Source organism: Pseudophryne corroboree, chromosome 1 (assembly GCF_028390025.1).
Source record: "Pseudophryne corroboree isolate aPseCor3 chromosome 1, aPseCor3.hap2, whole genome shotgun sequence".
Classification (NCBI taxonomy): domain Eukaryota; kingdom Metazoa; phylum Chordata; class Amphibia; order Anura; family Myobatrachidae; genus Pseudophryne; species Pseudophryne corroboree.
Window position 1 is genome coordinate 624114007 of NC_086444.1, and position 23359 is coordinate 624137365.

Sequence of the window (23359 nt, forward strand, 5' to 3'; positions counted from 1 at the left end):
CCTACCTATCCATAGCGTCTGTTGTTGATCCCCCTCCTACTACGCCCGATACAGGTATCGCCCCACCCACGATGGCTTCCTCTCCCCCGACTGGAGATCTACGGGCTCAAATGTCCCAACTGCAGGGTGAAATTGGGGAAATTCTGACCCACGTCCGCTCCCTTACTTCTAAACAAGACATGCAAGCTCTGGAATGCAGACTTCAGGACTCTATTCAAACCCAGATCTCGTCGGTACAATCTGATATAAAACATTTGGGATCCAGAATTGTCTCCCTAGAGGAGGATAGGGACACAGTGGAGGACCAATTACTCCAGCTTCGTGACACGGTCGCTCAACAGGGGTCGGACATGGAACTGATGCAGAATAAATTGGACGATTTGGACAACAGAGGCCGTCGAAATAATATTAGAGTTCGGGGCCTCCCTGAAGGGTTTCCTTCATCCGGCCTTGTTGACGCTCTAACCAAAATATTCGGCGAAATCCTGGGCCTGGACTCCTCTGACTCGATTGAATTCGACCGGGCTCACAGAGCCCTCAGACCTAAAGGGCCAGCTTCTGAACGCCCGAGGGATGTCATTTGCAGACTCCATTATTTCTCACAGAAATAGGAGATTTTTTGCAAGGTACGAGATTTGGAAGGAGTTGATTTTAATGGTACTCGGATCCAAATTTTCCAAGACCTCTCCTGGCGCACGCTCCAACAGCGGAGGTTGCTGAAGCCTCTGACAGAAATGCTGCGCAAACGTGACCTGAAGTACAGATGGGGTTTCCCGTTTTCCTTGCAAGTATCCCATGCTGGTAGGGTCCTCTCTCTCCAATCCCCAGTGGATTTGCCTGGATTTTGCTCTGCTTTGGGACTAGAAGATATTTCCCTCCCTGATTGGCGAGCTTTTACTCTCCCCACCCTGGCCTCTACCAATCCAACCAGAAGAGAGAGGTGGCACAAGGTCCAGAATCCAAAGCGGAAATCTAAAGGCGAAGACCCTCTTGATGGGAGTGCGGCTGAAGGACTTTGCTAGTCCTTTTTCCAGTTCTGATTCTACTGGCTCCCGTGTCGAGTTTGCAGATGGACCCCCCTGTGAGACTTATTTGCTTCGTTTTTGTGTTGTTTCTGCTTCATGACTTCAGATTTGTGGTGGGGTTTTTTTCCTCCTATCTCCCTCTCCCCTCAGTCCCCTTAGGTGCTTGACAATATTCGTATCCTGTATTTCATCATTGTATCATGTCATAGCTGTCAATTACTAATTTGTTTTTAGACCTAGGACCTTACTTTTACGCATTTACTTCACGCAGTTTTGGCCCTCATTGGTGCCGCTTGAACCCCCACCCCCCCCCTTTTTTTTTTCTTTCTTGCCCTGGAAGGACCTTTCCTATTATTATTATTAGTATTGCTATTATTGTTATTCATGTTACTGTTCTTGGAATGCACAACCAACAACGGTTATCTTTGTTGCTTATGCTCCTCTTGAAATGATTGATTTTAGGATGGCGGGGCTGCGGCCCCCTAATGTACCCCCTACCGCTACGGTTTTCCCGAGACAGAGGCACCCTTACGGTCCCTTTCCTGTCCGGTTGCGGTATCTTACTGTTTGACTTACTCAGGTATGTCGCTTTCTCTCTTTCTTGTTCATGGATTCTCTTTTATTTTCTCTTTTCTCCCTAGTCCCATCCTTCCTTTTTTTTCCTCTCGTCACCTGGTCCACAGTGTACGATCTTTGAGGTCCTACAACACCCCGACATATGGCTTCTACACTTAGGATAATCTCCATAAACGCCAGGGGTTTGAACGTCCCTGAGAAGAGGGCCGGTACTCTCCGTTCGTTTCATGCGGAGAGGGCTGATATTGTCCTTGTGCAGGAGACTCACTTCCGACACTCCCCCTCTGCACCCCACCTTAGGAATAGGTTCTTTCCCACCTCGTATTATTGTAATTATTCCCAATCTAAATCTAAAGGTGTGGCCATCCTTTTTGCTAAACATTTACCTGTTACCAATGTGGTGGCCCACAGGTTGGAGGAGGGGAGATGCCTCTTACTTGTATGCTCTATTTTTAACACGACCTTTACAATTGTTAATATATATGCTCCCAATCAAGGTCAACCTGCCTTCCTCGAGGCTATTATGGACAGGGTTGATGCGCTGAAACAGGGAATCCTGATTGTGGGGGGAAGACTTCAACTGGGCCCTCGACTACACCCTAGAGACCTCCTCCGAGTCCCCGTTGGTGCGTCACCACTTGTCCAGGAAGGTGCGACGCCTCCTTCAGGTCCATCAGCTGTCCGACGTCTGGCGCATATTTCACCCGTCTGACCGGGATTATACATATTATTCGGTTCCTCATTGTTCATACTCTAGGCTAGACTATATTCTACTTGACCACAGACACCTGTCCCTGGTTTGCGATGCTTCCATAGGCCAGATGACATGGTCCGATCACGCTCCGGTCAGACTGGACATTTCCATCGGACCCACTCCTGCTCAGCAACGCTCGTGTCGCTTTAACAAGTCTCTATTGCACGACCCGTACTGTAAAGCCCAACTTGAGGATGCCATTGATATGTATATTGATTGTAATGTCTCTCCTGATGTCTCTGACTTGACAATTTGGGAGGCTCATAAAGGTGTAATCCGGGGAAAGTGCATTCAATTGGGCTCCTATTTAAAGAAACGTTTGGGCCAAATTGAGGGACTTCTGCGGCAAATTGAATCCCTAGAAACCGCCCATAAGGCCTCTCTCCCCCCTGACACCTATGTAGATCTGGTCGCGGCCCGTTCGTCCTTGAATAAATTGCTATTAGATAAAGTAAAATTTTCCTTTCGGAAGTGTCGCAATCGGTATTACCGCTGGGGCAACAAGCCGGGCAAAATGCTTGCCAGGGCTTTACGTACCCAGAGGGCGCTCTCATTTATGCCTTCCATAAAGGACGCACAAGGCCGTCTTTTCCACGACACGGACAAAATTGCGGAGACATTCTGTTCATACTACACCTCCCTCTACAATCTCCCCTCTCCCGATTCGGCGAGCGATCGGTCGCGCGACGTGGACGCTTACCTTACAAAGATTGGCTTCCCTAAACTCTCGGAAGATGCCGGGGAGGAGTTGAAAAAGCCCTTTACTTCCCAAGAACTCGATGATGCCATTAAATCCACTCCTTCTGGAAAGAGTCCTGGCCCTGACGGTTTTACCATCAATTATTATAAAGCCTTCAGGGATAAAGTGTCCCCTCTCCTCTTAGACACATGCAACACAGTCTCCGATACTAACCCTTTTTCTAGGCAATCCCTTGAGGCCCACATCACGGTCATCCCTAAGAAAGGCAAGGACCCCTCCCTGTGTCCCAGCTTCGGCCTATATCCCTTCTCAATGTTGACGTTAAGCTCTTCGCCAAGCACCTTGCTAATAGGCTCAGGTCCCTCCTACCCTCCCTTATACATAATGACCAAGTGGGGTTTGTCCATGGTCGAGAGACGAAGGACAATACGTCTAAGATCATAGCTCTTATACACTATGTTTCCTCAAAGGACTCCCCGACGATCCTACTATCTACTGACGCTGAAAAGGCGTTCGATAGAATTGACTGGGGTTTTATGGCTGGGGTGTTGAGACACATGGGACTGGGTCCGACTTGCTTGCATCGCGTCCTAGCCCTTTACGCCTCCCCTTCGGCCAGAATTGTGATTAACGGTTCCTTGTCTGGATCGTTCGATATTAATAACGGGACTAGGCAGGGCTGCCCCCTGTCCCCCATGATTTTTATTCTCTGCATGGAGGCCTTAGCTAGGGCGATTAGGCTTAATCCAGATATTTCTGGGATCAGGCTCCAGGATAATGAATACAAACTTGCCCACTTCGCCGATGATTTACTGGCTACAATCACAAACCCTACAGTCTCCTTGCCTAATTTAATGGATGAGTTTAAGCTCTTTGGTGAGCTCTCTAATTTTAAAATAAATTATTCAAAATCAGTGGCCCTGAATCTTAATGCCCCGCCTGCCATGGTATCAGGACTTAAAGCGGCACTCCCCTTCACCTGGCACACCTCTCAATTGAAATATTTGGGGACTACAATTACCAGGGATCTTTCACGTCTTTTCGATTCTAACTCTACCCCCCTCCTAACTAAACTTCGTGCAGACCTCCAGTCCTGGACTTCCAAGTCTTTCTCCTGGCTAGGCAGACTGGGTATTCTCAAGATGAATTCCCTCCCTAAAATCTTGTATCTATTGCAGACCCTACCGATCAAAATTCCTCCAACATGGCTACGGGAGGTCCAACTGCTATTTAGAGAATTTATCTGGTGAGGCAAGAGGCCGCGCTAGAAATTTTCCATGATGGTTAGGCAGGGAGACAAAGGTGGCCTTCGCCTGCCAGATATACAAGGATACTATCAAGCCTGCCATCTCCAAAGGATTCTTTGGTGGTCTAGAGCTGTACCATCGAAACAATGGGTGCAGATAGAGAGTCAGATGCTCCCGTCACCAATTGCTGTCACTCCGTGGTTGCATACCCTCCCTGCCATTTCCCATCCCACTGTAGGCCCCACTTTGACATGTTGGAAAGTGATTAGAAAATCCCCCTGTTTCCTCGCCGACTTCCGCTTACATGTCCTTTTTATTTAATGAACGATTTCCCCCTGGTATGGCCACGCGGGCCTTCCAGTCTTGGTATGACTTAGGACTCTGGAGGGTCGGACAGCTGATGGATAGGGGTGGGGTTGTCTCTTTTTCGAATCTACAAGAGAAATGGCATTTGCCGCCCAGAGACTTTTGGCGTTATCTGCAAGTTCGACACTTTTTGGTGTCTCAGGGCTATCCTGGAGGGAGGCCCCCAGCCCTCACGCCGTTTGAACGCCTCTGCGACAGCCCGTCACCCCCGCCCCACTCTATCTCCTTGATATACAACCTTCTATTGACAGACTACAGCTCAACTCTCCCTCCCTTTACTGAGACGTGGGATAGATATCTCGGCAGGGAGCTTGGCGAAGACGTCTGGGAGAAAATATTCAAACTGGCTCATGCTTGCTCCCCTAGTACACTGGTAGTAGAGACCCAGTACAAATTGATCTCTCGGTGGTATAGATGCCCTGATATTCTTTCTAAGATGGGTTTTGGACTCCCCAATACCTGTTGGCGCTGCTCTTCTGGCCCCGGGAACCCGCTCCACATATGGTGGTCGTGCCCCTTGCTCCAACCCTACTGGAAGGAGATACTTTCACTTTCTGCTGAAATTATGGGTGAAGAGGTACCAACGGACCCCCTGTTTTGGCTGTTTCACTACTCGTCCAAACCCATCTCGAGCTATAAACACTCCTTATTATGCCATCTCAACAATGCCGCCAAGGCGGTGATTCCTGTCCGCTGGCGATCCTCCTACCCTCCAACTGTTAGAGATTGGTTGAATAGAGTAGATCTTTATATGGATTTGGATGATATAATGGCATCTGCTGATGGGGGCTATTAATCCTTCAGGTATACGTGGGCTCGACGGCTACTTTTTAAAGACTCCCCAACCTTTAGGTCCATCCTCGCCTCCAGTTCTCCCACGTCCTCTTAGACACTTCCCTACCTCAATGTACTGCTTCCTGTTGTGTGGTAAGCAAGAGACTCCCGCTGTGGACCGGGTGATTCTTTTTCTCCTCTACCTCTTTCCGTATCTTTTCTTTCTTCTTCTTCTTTATCTTGTTCTTGCTTTGGGTTAATACGGTTAACAAGATATGTTTGACTATTCAATTATACCATTCTATGTGTTCGAGCTGTTATAAAACATTGAGTACATGCTCTCCTGTTCTTGGCCACGGGAGCTAGACAGGCCTGCAGTTGTATTGCGACACTATTTTTTATTGCGACTGTCTGTATGTTGACCGTTTGTTATTGCTACTAATTTTTTCAATAAACATATTTTGCACTAAAAAAGCCCTTTAAGAGAAGTGGAGAGGGAGGGACATGGAAACAGAAAATAAACGAATACACTTGAGTTCACAGATACATGTGAGAGTGAGTAAAGAAGGTCATTTTCTTTATGCAAAAAAAAAAAAAATACAGTTGGGCTCAAAACTATGCAGACCAGGTGCCCCAAATGAGAAAAGGGTTAGAACCATCATGAAATATGCTTGCGATATGTACAAGCCTGTCAAACTTTGCTGACAAAAGTAGAAATCATGGAAGGGTTTCACTTATAATATTTATTTTCAATTGAGAACTATTAGACACCTAGGGGGCGACTCACTTGTTTCCCCCAGCAGCTACCACTATGGGGGCGCAAAATGAAGCAATTTAATTATTGCTTTGTTCAGACGCCCGTAAGCCTTAAGGGAGACAATTCTTCTTTCAGCCTTCTGAGGTGCGAGAATAAATGTACGCACAGTCCGTGGTTTAGGCGCCCTAACCAGGAATTAAAACGGGATTAGCTGCTAAACCCTGTCTATTTGGGCACTTATACAGAAAAGGGCACCAGAATTGCTCTGATGGGCATCCATAAAAACATTTGAATCACTCCCCTAGATGCTGTGACCTGTGAGTTTCTGTGAAGCCACTGGTACATCAGGCGTGGTAGAAGAATGAAAGGTTAGCTGAAAGGCCGAATGTGTTATAGCAGGTAGTAAGGGGGGTATGTACTAAGCCTTGGAGAGAAATAAGGTGACAGCCAATCGACTCCTGCCTGCACAGGCTCTGTTTGAAAAATAACAGCAGCTGATTGGTAATTTATCACTCTCCAAGGCTTAGTACATTATGCCCCCAAGTCACTAATGTCCACTTCAATCCCCTCATACAAGGGACAGCACCACCAGATACAGAGAAGGATCTTTGAACACCATAATCCTGCAAGCAAAAGCCTTAATAGGTTGGAAAAATAGAGAAAATGGTGCTAGTTATTACTATACCAAGAGTTTATAGGAGTTCTTTGAGATGTGTATATATTATTGAACTCTTGGCAGGGGCGCTTTAAGATAGGAGCCCACTCCTCTCTGCCAGCAGTGCCATAGAGTCTGAGCACTAGAGAGCTCAGACTCTAATGCGCATTTGCAGATCTCTGGGAAAAAGGTGCAGCGGTCATTTTCCAGTGATTTCTCTAATGTGCATGTTCAGAACTTTGTAAAAGAAATGGCCACTGCGCCATTTTCACATTGATTTAACAGCGCTGCTGCCGTGGGCACGGGACTCTGGAAGGGCGAGTTGAAAGAAAAGAAAAAAAAAGGGTACAGCGTGAGTTCCCCCTAGACTCAGGGGTCCATGTGCACCAATTATAATTACACCTGTGACTCAGACTGCGATTATTCGGCCAAGTTGGGATTTTGAGTTTTACATGCCTGTAGTAGACCATTGGCGAGCCATAAAATAGGATTTTAATTACCTACCGGTAAATCCTTTTCTCGTAGTCCGTAGAGGATGCTGAGGTCCATATTAGTACCATGGGGTACAGACGGGTCCACCAGTAGCCATTGGCACTTTAAGAGTTTAAGAGTGTGGGCTGGCTCCTCCCTCTATGCCCCTCCTACCAGACTCAGTCTAGAAACTGTGCCCGAGGAGACAACATACTTCTAGAGAAGGAATTACACAGATAGTGGCGAGATTCATACCAGCTCACACAACAGGCAAATCCGGCTAACATGCCGGAACTCAGCAACAGCTGAAACAGTAAACAACACAGAATTTACCTAGGAACCAGGCAGAACTGAACTAGACACCAATGCAGGAAAACGCAGCGCTGGGCGGGCGCCCAGCATCCTCTACGGACTACGAGAAAAGGATTTACCGGTAGGTAATTAAAATCCTATTTTCTCTTACGTCCTAGAGAATGCTGGGGTCCATATTAGTACCACGGGGATGTACCAAAGCTCCCAGTACGGGAGGGAGAGCACGGAGGCTCCTGCAACACTGCTTGACCAAACTTTAGGTCATCAGAGGCCAAAGTATCGAACTTGTAAAACTTGGCAAACGCGTTCGACCACGACCAAGTAGCCGCTCGGCAGAGTTGTACAGCCGAGACACCCCGTGCAGCCGCCCAGGAAGAACCCACTCAACAGATTTTGGACACGGCAATCCAGCCGTGGAATAAGCATGTTGGATAGTGAACCTGATCCAGCGTGAAATCGACTGCTTAGAAGCAGGACACCCAATTTTCTTGGGATCATTGAGGACAAACAGAGAGTCACTTTTCCTATGATGAGCTGTCCTCTGCACGTAAATCTTCAAAGTCCTCACTACATCCAAGGCCTTTGAAGCAATTGAGGAGTCAGTAGCCACTGGCACCACAATAGGTTGGTTGGTTGGTTGGTTGGTATGGAAAGCCGATACAACCTTAGGCAGAAACTGTGGACGAGTCCTAAGTTCCGCCCTGTCTTCATGGAAGATCAGATACAGGCTTTTACAAGATAAAGCCCCCAATTTCGACACGCGTCGAGCAGAAGCCAAAGCCAACAAAGTGACCGCCATCCACGTGAGAAACTTTAGATCAGCCTCCTGTAGAAGCTCGAACCAAGCAGACTGCAGGAACTGCAACACCACATCAAGATCCCAGGGCGCCGTTGGCGCCACAAAGGCAGGCTGGATGTGCAGAAACCCTTTCAAAAAGGTCTGAACCTCAGGGAGGACAGCCAATTATTAGGAAGAAGATGGACAAAGCAGAGATCTGGACCTTGATGGAGCCCAATCTCAGTCCCATATCCACCCCTGCTTGCAGGAAAAGGAGAAAACGTCCAAGTTGAAACTCCACCGCAGGAAACTTCTTGGACTCACACCAAGAAACATATTTTTTCCAAATGCGATGGTAATGTTTAGACGTTACCCCCTTCCTAGCCTGTATCAGGGTCAGAATGACCTCACTCGGGATACCCTTCCGAGCCAAGATCTGGCGTTCAACCGCCATGCCATCAAACGTAGCCATGGTAAGTCTTGATAGGCGAACGGCCCCTGCAGAAGCAGATCCTCCCGAAGAGGTAACGGCCTTGGATTCTCCAGCAGAAGATCCATTAGATCCGCGTACCAAGCCCTCCTTGGCCAGTCCGGAGCAATGAGGATTGCCAGACCCTTTGTTCCTCTTTCCAGTTGAAGAACTTTTGGAATCAGAGGAAGTGGAGGGAACACATACACTGACGTGAGCACCCACGGTGTTACCAGTGCGTCCACCGCCACTGCCTGAGGGTCTCTTGACCTGGAACAGTACCTCCCCCAGCTTCTTGTCGAGGCGGAAGGCCATCATGTCTATGTGAGGAATCCACCACCAACCGGTTACCTCCTCGAACACCTCCAGATGGAGGCCCCACTCTCCCGGATGGCGATCATGTCTGCTGAGGAAGTCTGCTAACCAGTTGTCTACTCCCAGAATGAAGATTGCCGACATCGCCACCAGGTGTCTTTCTGCCCAGAGGAGGATTCTTGACACCTCTGACATGGCAGCCCTGCTCTTTGTTCCTCCTTGTCGGTGGTCACGTTGCCCGACAGCACCTGAACAGCTCGATCCTGTAGAAGGTGTTCTGCTTGCAGAAAGGCGTTGTACACGGCCCTTAGCTCCAGGATGTTTATCGGGAGAAGGGATTCTTGATCAGACCACCTTCCCTGAAAGGTTACCCCAAGAGCAACTGCTCCCCACCCTATTAGACTTGCATCTGTGGTTAAAAGGATCCAGTACTGAATTCCGAACCTTCGGCCTTCCAGAAGGTGCGGAAGTTGTAGCCACCAGAGGAGTAAAATCCTGGCTTTCGGAGACAGGCGTATCCTCTTGTGCATGTGTAGGTGAGAGCCCGACCACTGGTCCAATAGGTCCAGATAAAAAGGTCGAGCATGAAACCTGCCGTACTGCAGAGCCTCGTAGGCGGCAACCATCTTCCCCAGAAGGCTGATGCATTGATGAACAGATACCCGGGTAGGCTTTAAGACATCCCGGACCATTGTTCGAATCACCAATGCTTTCTCCACCGGGAGAAAAACCCTCTGCACTTCCGTGTCGAGGATCATTCCCAGGACAGACAGCCTCCTTGTCGGCTCCAGATGAGACTTTGGAAGGTTCAGGATCCATCCGTGCTTCCTGAGCAGCTGTGGCGTGAGCGCGATGGATCGCAACAACCTCTCCCTGGACGACGCCTTGATCAGGAGATCGTCCAGATACGGAATTATGTTCACCCCCTGCTTGCGTTGGAGAACCATCATCTCCGCCATCACCTTGGTGAAGATCCTTGGCGCTGTGGAGAGGCCAAACGGCAGTGCCTGGAACTGATAGTGATCGTCCAACAGTGCAAATCTGAGAAATGCCTGATGCGGCGACCAAATGGGAATGGGGAGGTAAGCATCCTTGATGTCCAGCGACACCAGGAACTCCCCCTCCGTCAGTCCTGAGATGACAGCTCTCAGATATTCCATCTTGAATTTGAACTCCCTGAGATAACGGTTCAAAGACTAAGTTTAGAATAGGTCGTACTGATCCATCCGCCTTTGGTACCATGAAAAGGTTCTAATAACAACCCTTGTTCCACTGCTGAGGTGGAACTGGAACAATGACCTCTGACACCACCAATTTTCTGATGGCCTCCAGAAGAATTGTTCTGCCCGCCAGCAGAGCTGGCAAGCCTGACTTGAAGAAACGGTGAGGTGGGGGATCTTGAAACTCCAGTCTGTAACCCCTGGACACTATATCCAGGACCCAGGGGTCCAGGCCAGACGACACCCAGACATGGCTGAACTGCCGGAGTCTCGCCCCCACCTGACCTTTAGCCGGGCCTAGCTGTCCACCGTCATGCGGAGGACTTAGGGTTATCAGAAGCGGGCTTCTGGACTTGGGAACCTGCGGGAGCAGGTTTCTTTCCTTTGGCACTACCACCTCTGAAGAAGGTGTTCGAAGGCTTGTTCTTCCTAGACCTCCGGGCCGAAAGGACTGAGACGTGGCCGGCGTAAAAGGCTTCTTTGTAGCCGCTGCAGCTGAGGGGAGGAAAGTAGACTTACCTGCGGTAGCCGTGGTAATCCACGCATCCAGCGCCTCCCCAAAGAGAGCCTGACCTGTATAGGGTAGGCCCGCCACACTCTTCCTGGATTCCGCGTCCGTAGACCCTTGGCACAGCCAGAGACCCCTGCGAGCCGAGACGGACATGGAGGAGACCCCTGCAGCCATGGAACCCAGGTCCTTCATGGAATCAACCAGGAATCCTGCAGAATCCTGAATATGGCGTAAAAATAAATCAACGTCACCTTTATCCATCGCAGTAGATTCCTCCTGCAGAGCGATTGACCACCTGGCAATAGCTTTTGCAATCCAAGCACAGGCTATAGTAGGCCATAATATAGCCCCGGAAGCCGTGTAAATGGATTTAAGCATAGCATCCACCTTGCAATCTGCCGAGTCTGATAAGGGCCAATGATAAGGGGTATATATTTTCCTTCTCTATTCCTCTCCTTTTCTCTGTCTGATTCTATTGCTTGTATTATATAACTAGATTTCATATCTTTGAAACAAATGTATAATTTTAACCCTTTAGTGATTTATAATAATTCATCACTAATTGTGTACCTTTTAGTAACAAACCCGCAGAGGTTGCATCTAGACATATATATCTTTAAATCATTAGGAATATTCTGTTCATAGAAGAATGCACGCCAGTCATATAGAATGTAAATCATAAGAATGTATTTCAACAAACAATTGCTACTCATAGAATTCACTTTTATCATTAAACAGTATTGTTCAAATACAATGCAAGTCACCATATAATAGTTTTACAGGTTCAAACTATATAAGAAACAGGATGAAATAAGTGTGATAATGTGTGTATGTGTGTATATATGTATTCATTACTGGGGAGATATCACTCAAAGCACTCGGCTAAATCCTAGATTTATGGATATATATTGGAAAAGATATATATCTTAGAGAAATATCTTAGGGGATTGGTTTTGGTTTATGTATGTGTGTGTTTGTGTGTGTGGGGGAGGGGCAGCATGTGGCTGCATTGTCCACAGACTGCATGGGACAGAAGCTAGACTCCATTTTGGGAAAACTCCCATGATTCCAAAGTCTGTAACATATGGTTCAAAAGGGAATGCCAGCAGCCATTTTAAGTTTGCAAGTTCAAACACATGGCATTCTTTGCTAGGCCATAGTCACATAGCAGAAGCCATAAGACTCCACTATATTCCAAAATGTATAAGCTTCAATATAATGCATATGTGCTGATTTCACAATTCCAAGCCATCTAATTACATTTCACAATTCCAAGCCAACACAGTATCTCAATAACCAGAGCATATTGTATGCTGTCCATATTATATGAACCATCACAAGACCAGATCACCAGGTAACCACAAGTATCAGCATGCCATTGCTACAAGCACATGACTACAGTAACAAAAGGAAGTATGTGTTGACTTCTATATTTCAGCAAGATGCACTATATAAAACCACTACAATCTGTTATAAATCACCATCCACATATGTATACCAGGAATGCTATGCAACAGATTGTCTACTGTTCCAATTCATTACATATTTCATAGAGTATTATCACCAACACATAACTGCACAAGTACCATTAACCTTAAAGTCAAATGTATTTCCAAATTAACTATTCTATGCCAATCGTTTCACAACTGCTTTACCACAAACACATATTTAACTATTCTATGTTATTTATCTATGAGATATTGAGAGTATGATACTTAGCTTTCCAGGGGAATGACTCCCAAGCTTCCCAGGCGTATCAAGGTCCATGCTTCTGAGGGCTAGGTAGATTCTGAGTGAGTGAGCTCTGATTTCAAGTGTTCAGGTATATTCAACCTGTGGGTGTGTCTTTCACAGCATGTGGGCTAGCTGTATCAGTGATGAGGCCATGTGAGCTTGGTTATTCAAATGCTAACTACACTGTAGGCCAAGGCTACAGTGTAGAGATGTTAATTACTCTGTAACATATCCCCCTGTTGACAGTAATCTGGCATTCGACAGATTAAACTGACATACAGTCAAAACCATTTTAGTGTAAGTGTGTGTTCTATGTTAGTACAGGTGAAAAGATTTAGTTTGGAAAAGATTACAACAAAGTAATTTCACAGTTCAAAGTATAAAGTAATGAAGGGGTTGAGAAGAGTCATTTCTCCCCTGCACCGCCATAGGTAGATGGAAAAAAAACTTGTTTTTATATTTATGCATACTTATGCAAGGACAAAAAAATCTGCCTATGTGGGCAAGCCCTTTCCTAATATCCCTCAACAATCGAAACTAAAGGCCTAGTTGTTTCTTTGTGAAGTCTTCTTCTCATAGTGTGGTGGGGTCTTCTGAAGGTGTCATCATCCCTTGGATCATCTGGTTCAGGTCATCTGTGTCCGGTACTTCTGATCTGTGTCCTGTCCGATCATCTAAGGGTCCATGCAGTCATCTTTGGATATATCGTCTGTCTACAGCTGGGCTTGTCCTTCTCATCTGTATCTACGTTGGAAATAAAGAGGTATCAGTTTGGATGTCTTTCTACCTACCCATGATGTCTTCTCTTCCATCCGATCCACCTGTAGCCTTTTGATATCCTTCTGTTGACTTGTTTCCCTGTAGATGCGAGAAACAGAAACTCTTCCAGAGTATTAGTTGTCCCTCCCCACCCTCTATGATACTTTATGATTTTGTATACTCCATTCTGAAACTTTTTTTAAATCACATTTGCCACTATTTGCGAGTGCTACAGATTGAACTTTACATTATTTTAGCCACTAGATGGCATCCAGATCCTAGGATGCCTTTGCTTTCACATTACCATAAAACATTTCTCCAAAAATGTCCCGATATTCAGGATTTTCACATATATTTATCCTGAACTAACCCATATAACACCCCCCCTTTCTCCTGTCCAATAATCTGTATATTAATTGGGAAGGAGAATCAAGGAAGTCTTGGGCTCTTTGACAAATTTTTGGACTGTTCCTTGATGTTCTGAGAAAATAGAAACATTAGTATACATAATACAATTACTGTCAAAATGAAACTCTTTCCTATCTATTGCAAACACACAAACTGTTAATAAGTTTTACCCAAATAGATTACCAATAACACAACATTGTCCTGTAGAACCTATTTAAATATGAGACCTTTCTTTTACCTGCTATGGACCGGTAATGATCAGATGAAACAACTCAAGTTAACAGACCAATCATATATCAGATATTAGGCAACCATTAGCTCAACATCTTATGATTAACTTGTGATTATGATTTTATAGTTTAATTGCAAACAGCTGATCCAATGCATGTTCTGCAAAGCCACTTTTCTAACATGAGGACGTTCCTCCATTTTCTGGTTAAAAGAAACCACACATTTTCCTACCATTTGATCTAACACCATCAATATCTGGGACTTCCAAAACTCCTAAAGTACAAGAGTGTCTCTACTGGTCATCAGAGGTAAAAAAATAAAATAAATCAACATTATCACTATAGACATTTAAGGATAACTTACCTTTCCACAGTTTCAATCATTACTGTGACAGTTTAAACAGGATGATCATATTTTATGACCTATGGTCATCCCCCTGTTCTGGTGTATAAGAACATAAACATAAGGATTATACTTAATTCTGAACATCTCAATTTAACTAGGGTTTACAGAGATTTGTGAACACAAAAATAAAATCACATTTGTGTCTGCTCTTAACAAGCACTTGGGATTTATACAACCTTTCCATATGTACTGTTATAACAGTTGTGACGATGTTTATCCAATACTGTGTCACCTTATGAGATATATCAGCTATTAAACTTTTCCAGGATCTTCCAAAAGAACCTTGTCCCGCCCATCTTCCAATTCCTAAGAATCTGGTCAGAGGGCTGCAATACATACTTACTACCACTAGATGGTTTGAGGATATTTTCCTCCAATATATACATATATATATTCCATTATAAATACCTGTATATACCTGGGATTTCACAAAGAGCAGGATTTTAATACCACCTGTCTATTTGTATCCCATATATGACCATATACAGTTTTAAGAACAATTATATGTATCTCGAACAAGCTGAAAGGTTGAATCCGTTATCATCTGTCAATAATGTTACAAAAAGACGTCTCCTTATGTACATGTACATGGCAGACCCAGATCTCCTTATCTTTGCTTACCATATAACATGCCTAGTACTAAGGGCATATTACATGTCCAACGTTCCGAGTATTACATATATTGCATTGATTCTTAATATTTATAATGTCATGTATATAGCAGTCTAAAAATTCATGTTTCCTGAAGTCATATACAGGTTGAGTATCCCTTATCCAAAATGCTTGGGACCAGAAGTATTTTGGATATCGGATTATTCCGTATTTTGGAATAATTGCATATCATAATGAAATATCATGGTGATAGGACCCAAGTCTAAGCACAGAATGCATTTATGTTTCATATACACCTTTTACAGACAGCCTGAGGGTGATTTTAGTCAATATTTTTAATAACTTTTTGCATGGAACAAAGTTTGTGTACATACACACAATTAATTTATGTTTCATATACACCTTATACACAGCCTGAAGGTCATGTAATACAATATGTTTAATAACTTTGTGTATTAAACAAAGTTTATGTACATTGAGCCATCAGAAAACAAAGGTTTCACTATCTCACTCTCAGTTAAAAAAAAATCCGTATTTCGGAATATTCTGTATTTCTGAATATTTGGATATGGGATACTCAACCTGTATATACTTACCATATGACCCGTTTATCTAAGGAAAGAAAGATGTAGACATCCTGACATCTGCGGCATCTTAAATTAAATGAATATCCATCTTTACCGTTATTGTTAAAGACTTCGCCTTCCTGCGATTTAAGCTTTTTTTTCAAATACCTTCTGCTTACCAATCTATAGAACGATTATTACAGGACTCATTGCAAAACCCGCTATATGGTCCACGTAATTACACCCTGCTTATCAATACCTTACCTGATTATAAGCTTCTTACCAGGGTACCTATAAATTGTAACAGAGTTGAATAAATGGGTCTAGTATACCCCCCTTCTGCGAGTTTCTTAAACTATTTAAGGAAATCGATATTTTAATGTTCTGTGTTCTATGACTGTATTACTAATTTGTGTGATATCCCTGCTGCCTGCTGCGTGGAAATGAAGTCCTCGATTCTCTATAGAATCAGTGAATTTATCTTGCAGACCTGGAGTCACCCAACCGAAATCGCTAATAGCGGCCTTAAAACAGGTATCCAGTGCGCATTGGTCAGCTCAAAATTCTTAATGTGTCGTTAATCACGTACCCACCTAGACAACTTTCAAAAACATATTCAACGAATGCCTTGTACCACTGCAACCAGGGCAGAGTCCCCCAGATGTTACGCTTAAGGCGTCACATCTATGAGTCCGTGGGAGCGCCCCACGCGGCTCATACCTTGACTGAGTACCACACTCAGATATCACACCCTTGACTAAAACCGGTCAAGTATCCATGATCCCGGGACTGGCAACACCACCTGTTTAGACAGCCTGGAGACAGAGGCGTCGACTATTGGCGGGGACTCCCATCTCTTCCTATCTTCCTCTGGGAAGGGAAAAGCAACCAAGTCCCTCTTAGTGATCTGAAATTTATTTTCCGGAGTTTCCCAGACCTTTTCAAATATAGCGTTTAATTCTTTGGATGCCGGGAAGGTGAGGGGGGGCTTCTTATTAACTGTAAAAAAAGGCCTCCTCCACCTGCTCAGGAGCTGTGTCAGAAATATGTAAAATATCCCTCACAGCTTCAATCATCAACTGCACCCCCTTAGCAAGTGATGCTGTCCCCCTCGACACATCCCCGTCACCGTCTGCAGCGTCAGAGTCGGTGTCCGTGTCATCCTGCGTCAGCAAATCAAGCGCACGTTTTTGAGAATGTACCGCAGGGGACCCCGAGGAGGCAGTATCAGACCATACAACCATAGAGGACTGGAGGACCTGAGTGGCATGCTCAGTCCTGGCAACTCTATCAGAAATCTGAGAGATAGTCCCCCTAAGAGAGGCTAACCATTCCGGCTCTCTAGCTGGGATCTGTGCTAAAACAGTGCAATCCTGATTACATGGTATGGAGTCTTCCTGGGAAGACATCCTCTGCAGCATATGAAACATTGTCCCTAGACATGTTGTCACACACCCCACAAACACACAGGGTACTGGGCAGACAGAGCCCCCCCCCCCCCCAAGAATGGCAGAGAGACACAGAGATTGGAGCCAACCCACACACAGCGCTATTAGAGTATAGGAAGACCCTAAACCTGCGCTGACTGTGTCCCTTAATAGGTGACACAGCTTTTACACAGCCTCCCCTCCCTTCTACAGTATAGATAGCTGGAGTCGCTCTGGAGGGACCTGTGCATCCACTGGCAGTGAGCTGCAGGCAGGAAAATGGCGCTGAACGCTGCTGGGTCCGCTCTGAGGAGAAGCTCCGCCCCCTCAATGGCGCTGGCTTCCCGCTCTTTGAAGATTATACTGGCTGGAGGATTTTGTGCTGGCCTGGATCCACAGACCCAGACAGGCTTGTTTTGGTCAGTGTAGGGTCCGGAGCTGGCCCAGGGCGCCCCTCCCAGCGCCGCACCAAAGTACCGCTGAGCCTTCCAGGAGCACGGTTAAGACCGCGCTCCTACCCTCTAGCCGCCCTCTTCACACTGGCCCCCCGCTTGCAAGGGGGGACAGTGACCCACTCGCCACACTTCAGCTCCCTGAGGGGGTGGCGGCTGGCTGCTAGGGTGAGCGTTCCCCTGTGGCGGGGCGCAATCGGACCCCTCTGGAGCTCAATGTCCAGTCAGCGGGAGCAGTGGCTCAAGACCCCGCAGGGCGGACACTGCTCCCCCCCACCCCCTCAGTCCCTCGCTGCAGGGAGGCTGTCGCCAGCAGCCTCCCTGTAAAATAACAAACTCTGAAAAACAAAGAAAAAAACTTTTTCTAAGAGAACTCTGTAGAGCTCCCCTAGCTGTGACCGGCTCCGCCGGCACATTTTCTAAACTGAGTCTGGTAGGAGGGGCATAGAGGGAGGAGCCAGCCCACACTATTAAACTCTTAAAGTGCCAATGGCTCCTGGTGGACCCGTCTATACCCCATGGTACTAATATGGACCCCAGCATCCTCTAGGACGTAAGAGAAATTAAAGCTATCTGAAAGTGGGCAACTTATAATAATACCGTTTAAGTTTTCAATTATGTCATTTGATCTGCTTTTACAATGCAAGTTTGAATTCCTGTGAAATCGCATTTCAAATGAAAACACAGTCATTTGCTAGTTTTACTTCAGATCTGGAGGTCATTCTATTGCATTGAATACTTTTAACACATTATATGGCAGAAGGAACATTTGGAAGACTGCAAGACATCTAAACACAATAACAGTACGCTGACATTGGCAACCATGGTTTCCAATGCCAGACTTGTTTACATGTGCTGTATTCAGGGCCGTCTTTTCGTATGGGCTCAATGGGCTCTTGCCCAAGGGCCCCAGGAGTAAAAGGGCCCTAGACTGATAGCTGAGGGTCCCCTCTTTCCAGGGGTACCAGATTTTTTAAAATCGGCCCTGGGGAACCAGAGATATCCGACTTCAAAGCAGTGGTCCCCATCCAAGCCTGTTAATTGTTCTTCCCAGCCAGATATCTCGGGTTCTGTCTGACAGAGTTTTTCTGAGGGTATACTCCAAAAGCTGGGACTCTCTCCTTTCAGTTGACACTGGCAGCTTGTCTCTACTATGCTTAGAACCAGAGATATCAGCCTTCAAGCAGCTGGTCCCTGCTCCAGCTCCACGCGCTTAATATGCCGTTTTATATTTTTGTTGGTGGATTGCTCTGGCTCCTGAACTCTGATCCCCAAGTCCCCAGTACCTCCTGAAAGGTGTGACTCTAGTATTTTTATCCTATTAATGCTAAGAAATCTATTTCCAGGAACTGGAGATATCTGCAGTAAAGCAAGCTGTCCTGACCCTCGGAAAATGATGAATATTAAGTCCACTCCATTTTCCACCCCTCCCCTGTGTATTAAACACCCCCTACCACCCTGGAAGTCATGTACCAGGGCCCCTTCATTCAGCACAATGCCCCCTTCTACAGTTTAGTGTTCTCCTTCCCGCCCCATCTGTGCAGTAAAGGAGAAATTAGCAGAAATTATTTCTCCAAGTCCTACATGCTGAGCAAAAGATAGAACTCCCCCTACCGCCCGCGGGACATCAAAGCTGCCGCTGATAGCACCCCCCACCCCTACCGCTGATGGGTGGGTAGGGGCCCCGGTGCACTGCTGTGCCCAGGGGCCTACACTGCTGTTAAGACGGCTCTGGCTGTACTAGGGTTTAAATGCTTGTAAACACATGTGAAAGGCAGTGTGTAAGAAAAGGCTTTGGTGAGGATGAGATCTCTGCTGTACATTAGTTGTCAGTGGAGCATAATCATATAGACATGCTCACCTGCCTGACAGCACACCTGCAGCCAGCAAGGTACACTACCGGCCCTGATGCACCACATGTGTAACCTGCGGGCCAGTGACAGCACTACCTGAACACAGCCCGGATCAGCAGCGCTATGAGCGGAAGTCCAGGCTCCAGGTGCCGCAGGGGAGAGGAAGGTCAGAGGTGAGGGGCACGGGTGTCGCTGCGGAGTAACACTCACCTCCGTCAAGGAGCCGCCTGCAGCTTGTGCACAGCACGGTGCCAGGCGCCGCCTGTTCTCGAAGAAACCGGCAAAGGAGACTGAGCCGCAGCACCGACATCCCAGCTCTCCGTGCTCGCCTATGCCGCCGCCATCACCATCCGGTACATACACAGTGACAGGGGGAATGGGAGGTGGACAGCCGCGATGCATCACGGGACATGTAGTCCCAGCAGCAAACCGGTCACACACGCACTGCCCTGCGCCCACTACAGACCAATTCCGGGCCGGTTGCATTCCGGGCCCGGCTGACAGGACATCAGCTTTCTCGGCAAAACGCAATTTGTTTACAGCTCCTGAGACGGGTCATCTGGACTAGATCCCATTTTGTTTCAGTAACTGAAGAGGAGCTAGACTATTCACTCTAAGGCAAAATCGCTATATTTCCCCTTTTGTTCTGTACGTTTTTACGGAAGAGGAACTAGACACTACCAGAGTAGAGACTAGAGCCCCTTCTGTTTCATTAACTGAAGAAGCACTAGAATATTTATTATAAGCCATGCATTTCCCCTTCTGTTTATGCACGTTTTTGCCCCCTGCTGTTCAGATACAGAATTAGAAGTGGGTATAGCTCATTTTATATAAAAACAATAATTCCCCTTCAGGTAATATTACAACTACATTTAGTGCACGGGAAATAGCATACGCCGCCTACAGGTCAGGAACGGAATTAGAAGTGGATCTTGCTCATTGCATGAAAATCGGCACACTTATAAAGGAGTATCCCCTCTATCATTGTACCAAATCTGGGGTGAATCGGTCTGGTAGAACCGGAGATATCCAGGGCTAAACATGTCATATTTTTGGCCCACTTAGGGAACGGGAGCAACTATGAGCTTCAGCCGGTGTCTTGGGAACTTGTACCGAAACGGAAATCTCTACTTGGAAAAAAGCGCCTCAACTTCTTCCGAGCGGTGCATGAGATGTTTTGAATCCGGGGTACGAATCAGTCCCGGTGGGGCTTAATAGTCCACATATCCCGGTGTGGTGCTGTTCAGCTGAGGCCGACCTAGGGAACCAGAGTATTTGTGCCCATGAGCCGGTGTCCTGGGAACTTGCGCTGAAACAAAACTCTGTACTTAGAAAATAGCGCCTCAACAACTTCCGACTGGTGCATGGGTGTATTTGAACCGCGGGGGGGGGGGGGGCCGCAGTCCCGGTGGGCTTAATAGCCCAGAAATTAGGGGGGGGGGGGGGGGCGGGCAGTCCCATCCTGGCGTCATGTCTGCTGATTTTGGGATGATTCTGATTTATGGAACATGGTCAACCGACCGGTGAACCGAAAGGACTTTACCCCATCAGAGCCCGGGTAAGTCAATGGCAAAGTACCGGTGACTGGATGTTCTGGAGGAGTTATTTACATGCAATTTGTACATGTAGGGGAGTATCCCCTCTGTCAGAGTACCAAATCTGGGGTGAATTGGGCCAACAGAACCGAAGATATAGACCGGCAAAGTCACCAATCTCTACCCGGGAACAGCCTGGTTAAAGTCAGTGGGAAAGTACTGGAGCCAGGAAGTCCTGTATCTCCAGTTCTGGAGGAGCTAATTACATGAAATTTGGTACAGTTATAGAGTTGTATCCCCTCTACTAGTATGCCAGATCTGGGGTGATAAAGACCGGCAAAGTGACCTATCTCTACCCGGGAGAGGACGGGTTAAGCCCTGACCAAGTACCGGTGACTGGAAGTCATGTATCTCTGGTTCTAGATAAGCTAAATACTTGCAGAACCGAAGATATACACCGGCAAAGTCACCAATCTCTACCCGGGCACAGCCTGGGTAAAGTCAATGGGAAAGTACCGGTGCCTGGAAGTTCTGTATCGCTGGTTCTGGAGGAGCTAATTACATGAAAAATCTCCTCTACCATTGTTCCAAATATGGGGTGATTCGGTCCAGTAGAACCAGAGATATAGACCGGCAAAGTCGGAAATCTGTACCAGGGCTCAGCCTGGTTAAAGTCAATGGCAAAGTACCGGTGCCTGGATGTCTTGTATCTCCGGTTCCAGAAGAGCTAATTACATGGAATTTGTTAGACATATAAATGAGTATCGGTCCAGCAGAACCGGAGATAAAGACCGGCAAAGTGACCTATCTATACCTGGGAGAGAACGGGTTAAATTCTGACCAAGTACCGGTGGCTGGAAGTCCTGGATCTCCGGTTCTGGAGGAGGTAAATTTGGTACACTAATAGCTGAGAATCCCCTCTACTAGTGTGCCAAATTTGGGATGAATCGGTCCAGTAGAACCGGAGATACAGGAGGTCATTCCGACCCGAACGCTCACTGCAGTTTATCGCAGCGATCGGGTCGGAATTGCTCATTCCCTGGGATGCGTCTCCGGTTCCCGGGCACGTAGAGACTTGGTTCCAGTGTCATTCGAAAGCTGAATATTTCTGTGCCCGGGATCAAAGGTTATGACCCGTTGAGTAAGCAAAAAAACGCTTCGCCATTATAAGTCAATGGGACAGACTGGACCGGATTTGAGCCCGAAATATCTCCGGTTCCAAGAAAGTTATTAGAAAACGGAGATATATCCGTTTTGAAGAGGGGGAGCTCAACTTTCAATCCCCATATTTGTAGACCTTCAGGAACCGGAGCTACACCATTTGGAAACCCAAGTTAATTTTGAACTTTGGCCTTGAATATCTCTGGTTCTGGATGGGCTAGGTTTCAACAGTTTCTGAATCCCCATGGTTCCCTCTTTCCAAGGAGCCCCCTCTCATAATTTTAGGGTGCACGGGGGCGGAACGCGGTAAAACCGCCACTCCCTAGTCCGGTTTCCAAAGTGAGGACTTAGTAATTTTTTTTTACTTTTGGCCAGGGGGTCAACTTTGAACGGTTGTATCTCCAAGTTCCTGGGTAAGTAGAGACATGCTTTCAGTGTCCCCTGATAGCTTAGTGTCCCCTTTAACTTTAGAGTCTACAACTGATCATATGACCCTAAAGTTGGAAGAGATATCAGAGTTCAACCACGAATTAACGGGTCCCATTAAAGTCTATGGGGATTTTGGTAAATTTTGAACGGTTGTATCTCCGTATCCCTGGGGGTCTATAAAAAAAACCGAGATATACGTTTTGTAGCACTGGATCTCTTCTATCAGCATGCCATTCTGCTTGTATATAGGGGGTCATTCCGAGTTGATCGCACGCTGCAACTTTTTGCAGCCCGTGCGATCAACTAGACGCCGCCTATGGGGGAGTGTTTTTTTGCATAGCAAGGCTGCGATCGCTTGTGCAGCCCTGCTATGCAAAAAAAGTTTTGTGCAGAACAAGACCAGGGTATGAGTTACTTACCCTGTGCGATGGATCCAGTGTTGATGGTCCTGGAATTGACGTCAGACATCCGCCCTCCGAACACCTGGACACACCTGCGTTCGCCGCATCACTCCCAGAAAACGGTCAGTTGACGCCCCGGAATGCTTTTCTCCTGTCAATCTTGCGGTCACCGCTGCGAACGCTTACTTTGCTAGCGGCGTCACTGCCTGGCGACGGCCATCGCCGGGCAATGACGCGCCTGCGCAATGCGGCTGCAGCGCATGCGCAGTTCCGACCCGATCGCACAGCTACGACGAAGTGCAGCGTTCGATCGGGTCAGAATGACCCCCATAGACCCCAAGGAACCGGAGCTACACCGGTTGGAAGCTGGTGACCCTAACCGCGAACCGCTCCATTATAGTCTATAGTCATACCTTTTGTAGCCCTGGATCTCTTCTCTCAGCATGCCAATCTGCT

At 46.7% G+C, this 23359-nt stretch overlaps 1 protein-coding gene across 2 annotated transcripts in view; it reads right to left on the reverse strand.

The window, feature by feature from the left end:
- The window catches only part of POLRMT (RNA polymerase mitochondrial), a 283173-nt gene extending 263187 nt beyond the window's left edge, over positions 1 to 19986 (reverse strand). The window contains exon 1 of one of the 2 annotated variants that reach the window (XM_063914478.1): positions 19588 to 19986. In XM_063914478.1, the coding sequence (XP_063770548.1) occupies positions 19588 to 19687 (100 nt within the window). In that variant the 5' untranslated portion in view covers positions 19688 to 19986. The remainder of the gene's footprint in view (positions 1 to 19587) is intronic. The other variant, XM_063914479.1, reaches the window with a different exon arrangement.
- Positions 19987 to 23359: the final 3373 nt, after the last annotated feature.